A 14,350-nucleotide genomic window follows, 5' to 3' on the forward strand; every position below is an offset into this window, starting at 1 on the left:
ATATTCAACATGTTGCAAAATATTCAACATGTTACAAAATATTCAACTTGTTACAAAATATTCAACGTGTTCGAAAATATTCAACATGTTCGAAAATATTCAACATGTTGCAAAATATTCAACGTGTTCGAAAATATTCAACATGTTGCAAAATATTCAACATGTTACAAAATATTCAACTTGTTACAAAATATTCAACGTGTTCGAAAATATTCAACATGTTCGAAAATATTCAACATGTTACAAAATATTCAACTTGTTAGAAAATATTCAACGTGTTCTAAAATATTCAACATGTTGCAAAATATTCAACATGTTACAAAATATTCAACGTGTTCGAAAATATTCAACATGTTGCAAAATATTCAACGTGTTCGAAAATATTCAACATGTTGCAAAATATTCAACGTGTTCGAAAATATTCAACATGTTACAAAATATTCAACGTGTTCGAAAATATTCAACATGTTCGAAAATATTCAACATGTTACAAAATATTCAACGTGTTCGAAAATATTCAACGTGTTCGAAAATATTCAACATGTTGCAAAATATTCAACGTGTTCGAAAATATTCAACATGTTGCAAAATATTCAACATGTTGCAAAATATTCAACATGTTACAAAATATTCAACTTGTTCGAAAATATTCAACATGTTACAAAATATTCAACTTGTTTGAAAATATTCAACATGTTACAAAATATTCAACATGTTGCAAAATATTCAACATGTTGCAAAATATTCAACGTGTTCGAAAATATTCAACATGCTACAAAATATTAAACGTGTTAGAAAATATTCAACATGTTGCAAAATATTCAACATGTTCCAAAATATTCAACATGTTGCAAAATATTCAACGTGTTCGAAAATATTCAACGTGTTCGAAAATATTCAACACGTTGCAAAATATTCAACATGTTACAAAATATTCAACGTGTTCAAAATATTCAACATGTTACAAAATATTCAACGTGTTCGAAAATATTCAACGTGTTCGAAAATATTCAACGTGTTCAAAATATTCAACATGTTCTAAAATATTCAACATGTTGCAAAATATTCAACGTGTTGCAAAATATTCAACATGTTGCAAAATATTCAACATGTTGCAAAATATTCAATATGTTGCAAAATATTTAAAAATATTCAATGTGTTGCAAAATATTCAGCATGTTGTAAAATATTCAATTTGTTGCAAAATTTTAAACGTGTTGCAAAATATTTAACATGTTGCAAAATATTCAATGTGTTGCAAAATATTCAGTGTTGCAAAATATTTAACATGTTGCAAAATATTCAACATGTTACAAAATATTCAACATGTTGTAAAATATTCAATTTGTTGCAAAATATTCAACGTGTTGCAAAATATTTAACATGTTGCAAAATATTCAATGTGTTGCAAAATATTCAGTGTTGCAAAATATTTAACATGTTGCAAAATATTCAACATGTTACAAAATATTCAACGTGTTCGAAAATATTCAACGTGTTCGAAAATATTCAACATGTTCTAAAATATTCAACATGTTGCAAAATATTCAACGTGTTGCAAAATATTCATCATGTTGCAAAATATTCAACATGTTGCAAAATATTCAACATGTTGCAAAATATTTAAAAATATTCAATTTGTTGCAAAATATTCAACGTGTTGCAAAATATTTAACATGTTGCAAAATATTCAATGTGTTGCAAAATATTCAGTGTTGCAAAATGTTTAATGTGTTCCAAAATATTCAAAATGTTGTAAAATATTCAATTTGTTGCAAAATATTCAACATGGTGCAAAATATTCAACATGTTGCAAAATATTCAACATGTTGCAAAATATTCAATATGTTGCAAAATATTTAACATGTTGCAAAATATTCAATGTGTTGCAAAATATTCAACATGTTGTAAAATATTCAATTTGTTGCAAAACATTCAACGTGTTGCAAAATATTTAACATGTTGCAAAATATTCAACATGTTGTAAAATATTCAATTTGTTGCAAAATATTCAACGTGTTGCAAAATATTTAACATGTTGCAAAATATTCAACATGTTGTAAAATATTCAATGTGTTGCAAAATATTCAGTGTTGCAAAATATTTAATGTGTTCCAAAATATTCAACATGTTGTAAAATATTCAATTTGTTGCAAAATATTCAACATGTTGTAAAATATTCAACATGTTGTAAAATGTTCAATGTGTTGCAAAATATTCAATGTGTTCCACAATATTCAACATGTAAAATATTCAACGTGTTGCAAAATATTCAACATGTAAAATATTCAACGTGTTGCAAAATATTCAACATGTTGCAAAATATTCAACATGTTGCAAAATATTCAATATGTTGCAAAATATTTAACATGTTGCAAAATATTCAATGTGTTGCAAAATATTCAGTGTTGCAAAATATTTAATGTGTTCCAAAATATTCAACGTGTTGTAAAATATTCAACATGTTGTAAAATATTCAATTTGTTGCAAAATATTCAACGTGTTGCAAAATATTCAACATGTTGTAAAATATTCAACATGTTGCAAAATATTCAACATGTTGTAAAATATTCAATGTGTTGCAAAATTTTCAACATGTTGCAAAATAATCAACATGTTGCAAAATATTCAACGTGTTTTAAAATATTCAACATGTTGCACAATATTCAACATGTTGCAAAATATTCAACATAAAAATATTTAACATGTTGTAAAATTTTCAACGTGTTGCAAAATATTCAACATGTTGCAAAATATTCAATATGTTGCAAAATATTTAACATGTTGCTAAATATTCAATGTGTTGCAAAATCTCCAGAGTTGCAAAATATTTAATGTGTTCCAAAATATTCAACATGTTGTAAAATATTCAATTTGTTGCAAAATATTCAACATGTTGCAAAATATTCAACATGTTGTAAAATATTCAATGTGTTGCAAAATAATCAACATGTTCCAAAATATTCAACGTGTTCCAAAATATTCAACATGTTGCAAAATATTCAACCTGTTGCAAAATATTCAACATGTTGCAAAATATTCAATATGTTGCAAAACATTTAACATGTTGCAAAATATTCAATGTGTTGCAAAATATTCAGTGTTGCAAAATATTTAATGTGTTCCAAAATATTCAACATGTTGCAAAATATTTAATGTGTTCCAAAATATTCAACATGTTGCAAAATATTCAACATGTTGCAAAATATTCAACCTGTTGCAAAATATTCAACATGTTGCAAAATATTCAATATGTTGCAAAATATTCAATATGTTGCAAAACATTTAACATGTTGCAAAATATTCAATGTGTTGCAAAATATTCAGTGTTGCAAAATATTTAATGTGTTCCAAAATATTCAACATGTTGCAAAATATTTAATGTGTTCCAAAATATTCAACATGTTGCAAAATATTCAACATGTTGCAAAATATTCAACCTGTTGCAAAATATTCAAAATGTTGCAAAATATTCAATATGTTGCAAAACATTTAACATGTTGCAAAATATTCAATGTGTTGCAAAATATTCAGTGTTGCAAAATATTTAATGTGTTCCAAAATATTCAACATGATGTAAAATATTCAATATGTTGCAAAATATTCAACGTGTTGCAAAATATTCAATATGTTGCAAAATATTCAACGTGTTGCAAAATATTCAACATGTTGCAAAATATTCAACGTGTTGCAAAATATTCAACGTGTTGCAAAATATTCAACATGTTGCAAAATATACAACATGTTGCAAAATAATCAACATGTTCCAAAGTATTCAGCATGTTGCAACATTTTCAACATGTTGCAACATTTTCAACATGTTGCAAAATATTCAACATGTTGCAAAATAATCTACATGTTGCAAAATATTCAACATGTTGCAAAATATTCAACATGTTGCAACATTTTCAACATGTTGTAAAATATTGAATGTGTTGCAAAATATTCAACATGTTGCAAAATAATCTACATGTTGCAAAATATTCAACATGTTGTAAAATATTCAACATGTTACAAAATATTCAACGTGTTCTAAAATATTCAACATGTTGCAAAATATTCAACATGTTGCAAAATATTCAACATGTTGCAAAATAATCAACATGTTCCAAAGTATTTAGCATGTTGCAACATTTAACTTGTTGCAAAATATTCAACATGTTGCAACATTTTCAACATGTTGCAAAATATTCAACATGTTGCAACATTTTCAACATGTTGCAAAATATTCAACATGTTGCAAAATAATCTACATGTTGCAAAATATTCAACATGTTGCAAAATATTCAATATGTTGCAAAATATTTAACATGTTGCAAAATATTCAATATGTTGCAAAAAATATTTAACATGTTGCAAAATATTCAATGTGTTGCAAAATATTCAGTGTTGCAAAATATTTAATGTGTTCCAAAATATTCAACATGTTGTAAAATATTCAATATGTTGCAAAATATTCAATATGTTGCAAAATATTCAACGTGTTGCAAAATATTCAACATGTTGCAAAATATTCAACATGTTGCAAAATATTCAACGTGTTGCAAAATAATCAACATGTTGCAAAATATTCAACGTGTTGTAAAATCTTCAACATGTTGCAAAATGTTCAACATGTTGCAAAATATACAACATGTTGCAAAATAATCAACATGTTCCAAAGTATTCAGCATGTTGCAACATTTTCAACATGTTGCAACATTTTCAACATGTTACAAAATATTCAACATGTTGCAAAATTTACAACATGTTGTAAAATTTTCAACATGTTGCAAAATATTCAACATGTTGCAAAATATTCAGCATGTTCCATAATATTGAGCATGTTGCAAAATATTCAACATGTTGCAAAATATTCAACATGTTGCAACATTTTCAACATGTTGCAAAATATTCAACATGTTGCAAAATAATCTACATGTTGCAAAATATTCAACATGTTGCAAAATATTCAATATGTTGCAAAATATTTAACATGTTGCAAAATATTCAATATGTTGCAAAAAATATTTAACATGTTGCAAAATATTCAATGTGTTGCAAAATATTCAGTGTTGCAAAATATTTAATGTGTTCCAAAATATTCAACATGTTGTAAAATATTCAATATGTTGCAAAATATTCAATATGTTGCAAAATATTCAACGTGTTGCAAAATATTCAACATGTTGCAAAATATTCAACATGTTGCAAAATATTCAACGTGTTGCAAAATAATCAACATGTTGCAAAATATTCAACGTGTTGTAAAATCTTCAACATGTTGCAAAATGTTCAACATGTTGCAAAATATACAACATGTTGCAAAATAATCAACATGTTCCAAAGTATTCAGCATGTTGCAACATTTTCAACATGTTGCAACATTTTCAACATGTTGCAAAATATTCAACATGTTGCAAAATTTACAACATGTTGTAAAATTTTCAACATGTTGCAAAATATTCAACATGTTGCAAAATATTCAGCATGTTCCATAATATTGAGCATGTTGCAAAATATTCAACATGTTGCAAAATATTCAACATGTTGCAACATTTTCAACATGTTGCAAAATATTCAACATGTTGCAAAATAATCTACATGTTGCAAAATATTCAACATGTTGCAAAATATTCAATATGTTGCAAAATATTTAACATGTTGCAAAATATTCAATATGTTGCAAAAAATATTTAACATGTTGCAAAATATTCAATGTGTTGCAAAATATTCAGTGTTGCAAAATATTTAATGTGTTCCAAAATATTCAACATGTTGTAAAATATTCAATATGTTGCAAAATATTCAATATGTTGCAAAATATTCAACGTGTTGCAAAATATTCAACATGTTGCAAAATATTCAACATGTTGCAAAATATTCAACGTGTTGCAAAATAATCAACATGTTGCAAAATATTCAACGTGTTGTAAAATCTTCAACATGTTGCAAAATGTTCAACATGTTGCAAAATATACAACATGTTGCAAAATAATCAACATGTTCCAAAGTATTCAGCATGTTGCAACATTTTCAACATGTTGCAACATTTTCAACATGTTGCAAAATATTCAACATGTTGCAAAATTTACAACATGTTGTAAAATTTTCAACATGTTGCAAAATATTCAACATGTTGCAAAATATTCAGCATGTTCCATAATATTGAGCATGTTGCAAAATATTCAACATGTTGCAAAATATTCAACATGTTGCAACATTTTCAACATGTTGCAAAATATTCAACATGTTGCAAAATAATCTACATGTTGCAAAATATTCCACATGTTGCAAAATATGCAACATGTTGCAAAATATGAAAAATGTTGGTGGTGAGACTATGTCTCTCAGCTGGCCTGGGAATGCCTCCAGGTCCCCCGGTAGGAGCTGGATGAAGTAGCTGTGGAGAGGGAAGTCTCTGCTTTGGCTGCTGCCCCCGCGACCTGACTTTGGATAAGCGAAAGAAGATGGCTGGGTGGATGAGTGTTCAAATTAAAACAGACACATCACGTTGGGTGAGTTTAATAAGAATAATAGGAAGGCCATAAGGCACAGTACATGTTTTATTTCCATGCACACATACTGTCACAGTGAAGTTGCTAAATACTCTACAGAAGTGTCATGTTGATGTCCCTCCGTGTAAAGTGAAACATTCCATCAAAAGTTGAGTCCATAAAGCTCTAATATAAAAATGATACCTCAAATAAATTGTGACATTTTCTGACAAAGCTTTTATTTACAATATTCCCTCTGCATGTGCCAAAACAAGATGTCGTCACTTGAGCAAAATGTTTCTCTGCCTCCGCGCTATGTCCATGGGACACGGGAGCTCTCCCGCCTCCATCCTGTAGAGCGGCCTGTTGACGTGGCGCCAAATCGTCACGGCAACGCGCGCCACGAACATGACGCAGGCCAGCGCCAACAGAACCGCTGGACGTGGAAAGGAAACAAGGTCAGCGAGCAAACAAGGCGCACTGCTGCAGCATGACTCTGACGCCCCCCGGTGGAGGCCAGAAGAGTTGGGACGTCAGGTTCAATAATAATATTGTTAGAATCAAGTTAGGAATGTGAAACTACTATGGAAGTTTTATTGCAGCAAAACTATCTCAATTTGTGTGTGTAATCACAGCCACATGTTTGTGTACTAATATGTGTGTCTGTATCTCAATGTGTGTGTGTGTGTGTGTGTGTGTGTGTGTGTGTGTGTGTGTGTGTGTGTGTGTGTGTAATCACAGCCACATGTCTGTGTACTAATTTGTGTGTCTGTATCTCAATTTGTGTGTGTGTGTGTGTGTGTAATCACATCCACATGTCTGTGTACTAATTTGTGTGTCTGTATCTCAATTTGTGTGTGTAATCACATCCACATGCCTGTGTACTAATTTGTGTGTCTGTATCTCAATTTGTGTGTGTGTGTGTATAATCAGAGCCACATGTCTGTGTACTAATTTGTGTGTCTGTATCTTAATTTATGCATGTGTGTAATCAGATCCACATGTGCGTGTACTAATTTGTGTGTCTGTATCTCAATTTGTGTGTGTAATCACATCCACATGTGCGTGTATTAATTTGTGTGTCTGTATCTCAATTTGTGTGTGTAATCAGATCCACATGTGCGTGTATTAATTTGTGTGTGTAATCAGACCACATGTCCGTGTACTAATTTGTGTGTCTGTATCTCAATTTGTGTGTGTTATCAGATCCACATGTCCGTGTACTAATTTGTGTGTCTGTATCTCAATTTGTGTGTGTAATCAGATCCACATGTTTGTGTACTAATTTGTGTGTCTGTATCTTAATTTGTGTGTGTAATTAGATCCACATGTCCGTGTACTAATTGGTGTGTCCCTATCTCAATTTGTGTGTGTAATCAGATCCACATTTCCATGTACTCATTTGTGTGTCTGTATCTCAATTTGTGTGTGTAATCAGATCAGATCCACATGCCCATGTATTCATTTGTGTGTCTGTATCTCAGTGTGTGTGTGTATATTCACATCCACATGTCCGTGTACTAATTTGTGTGTGAGTATCTCAATTTGTGTGTGTAATTAGATCCACATGTGTGTATACTAATTTGTGTGTCTGTATCTCAATTTGTGTGTGTAATCAGATCCACATGCCCATGTATTCATTTGTGTGTCTGTATGTCAGTGTGTGTGTGTATATTCACATCCACATGTCCGTGTACTAATTTGTGTGTCTGTATCTCAATTTGTGTGTGTAATCAGATCCACATGCCCATGTATTCATTTGTGTGTCTGTATCCCAGTGTGTGTGTGTATATTCACATCCACATGTCCGTGTACTAATTTGTGTGTCTGTATCTCAATTTGTGTGTGTGTGTGTGTGTGTGTGTGTGTGTGTGTGTGTGTGTGTGTGTGTGTGTGTGTGTGTGTGTGTGTGTGTGTGTGTGTAATCAGACCCACATGTCCACATACTAATTTGTGTGTCTGTATCTCAATTTGTGTGTGTAATCAGATCCACATGGCCGTGTACCAATTTGTGTGTCTGTATCTCAGTTTGTGTGTGTGTGTGTGTGTGTGTGTGTGTGAGATCAGATCCACATGTCCGTGCACTAATTTGTGTGTCTGTACAAAAATTGTTTTTAAGTTTCACTTTTGTATTTCATATTTGTGGTGCGTTCAAGGACCCTTAATTTAAAGTTCCAAACAGATGTGTCCCTGACTTTTAAAGTAGGGCGTTTAAAGGGGAAGTGCACTTTTTCTGGAACGTGGTCTGTCATTTGAAATCCTTACGTAAAACAAGAACACATGTTTAAATGTTTTTGTATGCACTCTAAATCGTAAATAAATGCTAGTAAAAGTCAGCTAACAATGGAGCTAGTGGTAGTCACTCTATTCCGCCTACAAAGCGCTCTAAAAACATTGAACTAAAACCTCCATCAAGGTTTTATACACACGCTGCAAGTAAACAGATGCGGCTTTAGTCAAACACTAAGCATCATGTAGCAGTATTGCTAAGTGCTAAACAAGTTGTACAAACATAATAAAACAATCACTTACTGTACAATGTCTGCTCTCACTAGGATAAAGACTGATGGGATGTTTATATCTTCCCCCTTACATCAGTAACACGTAGTGTTGTGGGTATTGTTATGCTACGTTGAGGAGCTAACCTTTAGCTTGCACTAGGAAGTAAAGAGAAAGGTGACATCAATCTAATCTCATTTAGGTGAATAATGACAGATTGTGTGATTGTCAAAACTGTCTCATTTGTTATTTTAAACATATTCAATAATAATAACTTCATTTATGGAGCCCACAAGCCACATCCAAGATTGAATACCAATCCAAGTTCTCACCAACAAATATTCCATTGGGTGTTGGAGCTGCAGTGTAGTTGTTGGTGATGGAGCCTGTCAGCGCCCAGATGACCACAGGGTAGACGGTCAGGATGTATCTCACGTGTTGCTCCAGCAACAACATCTCTGCTACGAACCTGCCGTCACACACCTGTCATAACTACACTTACACACACATCAGTGTACAGCAACACACACACATCATTATAGAGTAACACTTACCACACACGCACATCAGTGTACAGTAACACTTACCACCCACACACACACACACACACACACACACACACACACCAGTGTACAGTAACGCTCACACACACACCACACACACATCCCTGTACAGTAACACACTTACCACACACACATCCCTGTACAGTAACACACTTACCACACAAACACACACACACACACACACACACACATCAGTGTATAGTAACACACACACGTGAACACACACACACACACCCACACCCACACAGTAACACATCAGTGTACAGTAACACACTTACCACACGTATACATCAGTATACAGTTACACACACACACACACACACACACACACACACACACACACACACACACACACACACACACACACACACACACACCAGTATAGAGTAACACTTCCCACACACACACACACCAGTGTACAGTAACACACTTACCACACACACATCCCTGTACAGTAACACAATTACCACACACACACAGTAACACAATTACCACACCCACACATCAGTGTACAGTAACACACTTACCACACATATACATCAGTATACAGTTACACACACACACAGTAACACAATTACCACACCCACACATCAGTGTACAGTAACACACTTACCACACATAAACATGAGTATTCAGTTACACACACACACACACACACACACACACACACACACACACACACACACACACACACACACACACACACACACACCAGTGTACAGTGAGACACTTTCCACACACACACACACACGGACACACATCAGTGTACAGTAACACACCACACACACACACTTACCACCCACACACACACACACACACACACACACACATCAGTGTATAGTAACACAATTACCACACACACACACATGTGAACACACACACCCACACACACCCACACCCACACAGTAACACAATTACCACACCCACACATCAGTGTACAGTAACACACTTACCACACGTATACATCAGTATACAGTTACACACACACACACACACACACACACACACACACACACACACAAAACACACACACACACACACACACACACACACACCAGTATAGAGTAACACTTCCCACACACACACACACCAGTGTACAGTAACACACTTACCACACACACATCCCTGTACAGTAACACAATTACCACACACACACAGTAACACAATTACCACACCCACACATCAGTGTACAGTAACACACTTACCACACATAAACATGAGTATTCAGTTACACACACACACACACACACACACACACACACACACACACACACACACACACACACACACACACACACACCAGTGTACAGTGAGACACTTACCACACACACACACACACACGGACACACATCAGTGTACAGTAACACACCACACACACACACTTACCACCCACACACACACACACACACACACATCAGTGTATAGTAACACAATTACCACACACACACACATGTGAACACACACACCCACACACACCCACACCCACACAGTAACACAATTACCACACCCACACATCAGTGTACAGTAACACACTTACCACACGTATACATCAGTATACAGTTACACACACACACACACACACACACACACACACACACACACACACACACACACACACACACACACACACACACACACACCAGTATAGAGTAACACTTCCCACACACACACACACACACACACACACACACACCAGTGTACAGTAACACACTTACCACACACACATCCCTGTACAGTAACAAAATTACCACACACACACGCACACACACACGCACACACATACAGTAACACAATTACCACACCCACACATCAGTGTACAGTAACACACTTACCACACATTTACATCAGTATACAGTTACACACACAGACAAACACACACACACACACACCCCTGTACAGTAACACACACACACTTACACGCATCGGTGTACAGTAACACACTTACCACACACACAAACACACACACACACACCAGTGTACAGTGAGACACTTACCACACACACACACACACACGGACACACATCAGTGTACAGTAACACACCACACACACACACACTTACCACTCACACACATCAGTGTACAGTAACACACCACACACTTACCACTCACACACACACACACACACACACACACACACACACACACACACACACACACACACACACACACCAGTGTAGAGTAAGACACTTACCACACACACACATCAGTGTACAGTAACACACCACACACACACACACACACCAGTGTAGAGTAAGACACTTACCACACACACAAGAGTACTGCCAGAATAGCCAGTGAGACGGTGGCGGCGTGGGTTAGGGAGAGTTTGGCGTAGACGTTGAGGACGATGGCCAAGTTGAGGAGCGTGGCGATGGTGGTCCAAGTGGCGTAAATAGAAATACCATTCTGGGCCTAGAAGAACCAAGGTCATGGACAGGAAGTACAACCACATCTGGTTCAAAGTAGTCAGCGTACAGCTTGTATATGTATATCAGTCTTTATATACATTTACTTAAATATCTGTCAGTATATATATATATATATATATATATATATATATATATATATATATATATATATATATATATATATATATATATATATATATATATATATGTATATTATATTTAATTTTTTTTTTTTTTTTTTTTTTTTTTTAATTTATTTATTTATTTATTTATTTTTTTATTTTATTTTAATTTATTTATTTATTTATTTTTATATATATACATATATATAAATTTACTTAAATATCTGGCGGTATATATTTATATACATTTAGTTGAATATCTTGTCAAAGGGTTAAAAAGACAGAAAAGGTACACACACTGAGCAGTGACAAGTAGTCTATTGTGCTTTTTGCCAGCAGGCGTGACATCAAATGAATGAATGAAGCACATTGGACTCCATCTAAAAGCTTGCATATCGAAACGTTGACAAACAGAGGTTCGTAAATCGAGGTTTCACCGAAATATGGTGTGTATCATGAGTGTAGAGTACATACAGTGTTGTTGCTAGTATTGCAGTTAGGTGTGTAAAGTACTTACCAAGACACGTAAAAGCCACAGGTCTATGGCGTGGTGTTTCTGCAGCCACGCGCCGTACGCGTGGAGCGTGTAGCAGGAGAAGAAGACCAGCAGGTAGCTGCTGAAGACCACCACCAGGAGGAAGGCCAAGGCCACAGACACCAACCTTCACACGGGACAATCACCACCACTATTATTCAATTGCACAATTACACAATTACACCATTACTCTGTTACACTATTGCATCTGACATCACGTGGACAAAGGTAAGACCTTCTGGAGGAAAGTTCTGTGGTCAGATGAAACCAAAACTGAGCTGTTTGGCCACAACACCCAGCAATATGTTTGGAGGAGAAAAGGTGAGGCCTTTAATCCCAGGAACACCAGGCCTACCGTCAAGCATGGTGGTGGTAGTATTAAGCTCTGGGCCTGTTTTGCTGCCAATGGAACTGGTGCTTTAAATGGGACAATGAAAAAGGAGGATTACCCCCAAATTCTTCAGGACAAGCTAAAATCATCAGCCCGGAGGTTGGGTCTTGGGCACAGTTGGGTGTTCCACCAGGACAATGACCACAAACACACCTCAAAAGTGGTAAAGGAATGGCTGAATCAGGCTAGAATGAAGGTTTTAGAATGGACTTCCCAAAGCCCTGACTTAAACGTGTGGACAATGCTGAAGAAACAAGTCCATGTCAGTAAACCAACAAATTTAGCTGAACTGCACCAATTTTGTCAAGAGGAGTGGTCAAAAATTCAACCAGGCTACCAAAAGCGCCTTATTGCAGTGAACCTTGCCAAGGGACATGTAAGCAAATATTAAAGGCCTACTGAAAGCCACTACTACCGACCACGCAGTCTGATAGTTTATATATCAATGATGAAATCTTAACATTGCAACACATGCCAATACGGCCGGGTTAACTTATAAAGTGCAATTTTAAATTTCCCGGGAAATATCCGGTTGAAAACGTCTCGGTATGATGACGTCACGGAGTGAACGGAAGTATTGGGACACCATTGTGTCCCAATACAAAAAGCTCTGTTTTCATCTCAAAATTCCACAGTATTCTGGACATCTGTGTTGGTGAATCTTTTGCAATTTGTTTAATGAACAACGGAGACTGCAAAGAAGAAAGCTGTAGGTGGGATCGGTGTATTAGCGGCTGGCTGCAGCAACACAACCAGGAGGACTTTGAGTTGGATAGCAGACGCGCTATCCGACGCTAGCACCCGACCGCATCTACGATCGGGGTGAAGTCCTTCGTCGCGCCGTCGATCGCTGGAACGCAAGTGAGCACGGGTGTTGATGAGCAGATGAGGGCTGGCTGGCGTAGGTGGAGAGCTAATGTTTTTAGCATAGCTCTGTCGAGGTCCCGTAGCTAAGTTAGCTTCAATGACGTCGTTAGCAACAGCATTGCTAGGCTTCGCCAGGCGGCACAGCATTAACTGGGTAGTTACAGATCCAGGGTTTAATAGTAGTAATAGTATTGTTGATCTTCTGTCTATCCTTCCAGTCAGGGGCTTATTTCTTCTGTTTATATATGCAGTTAAGCACGATGCTATCACGTTAGCTCCGTAGCTAAAGTGCTTCACCGATGTATTGTCGTGGAGATAAAAGTCACTGTGAATGTCCATTTTGCGTTCTCGACTCTCATTTTCAAGAGGATATAGTATCCGAGGTGGTTTAAAATACAAATCCGTGATCCACAATAGAAAAAGGAGAAAATGTGGAATCCAATGAGCCAGCTTGTACCTAAGTTACGGTCAGAGCGAAAAAAGGTACGT

At 35.1% G+C, this 14,350-nt stretch overlaps 1 protein-coding gene across 2 annotated transcripts in view; it reads right to left on the reverse strand.

The window, feature by feature from the left end:
* Positions 1 to 6,488: 6,488 nt before the first annotated feature.
* LOC133630371 (uncharacterized) overlaps positions 6,489 to 14,350 on the reverse strand; it is a 12,754-nt gene continuing 4,892 nt past the window's right edge. The window contains exons 4-8 of one of the 2 annotated variants that reach the window (XR_009821239.1): positions 12,586 to 12,730; positions 11,802 to 11,950; positions 9,308 to 9,444; positions 9,009 to 9,133; positions 6,777 to 6,912 (exon numbers count right to left, since the gene is read on the reverse strand). Coding sequence is in view for 1 of the 2 variants with exons in the window: in XM_062021943.1 (XP_061877927.1) it covers positions 6,758 to 6,912; positions 9,308 to 9,444; positions 11,802 to 11,950; positions 12,586 to 12,730 (586 nt within the window). In the remaining variant the exon portion in view is untranslated. Of the gene's footprint in view, positions 6,913 to 9,008; positions 9,134 to 9,307; positions 9,445 to 11,801; positions 11,951 to 12,585; positions 12,731 to 14,350 lie in introns of both variants that reach the window. The other variant, XM_062021943.1, reaches the window with a different exon arrangement.

Source organism: Entelurus aequoreus, linkage group LG15 (assembly GCF_033978785.1).
Source record: "Entelurus aequoreus isolate RoL-2023_Sb linkage group LG15, RoL_Eaeq_v1.1, whole genome shotgun sequence".
Classification (NCBI taxonomy): Eukaryota; Metazoa; Chordata; class Actinopteri; order Syngnathiformes; family Syngnathidae; genus Entelurus; species Entelurus aequoreus.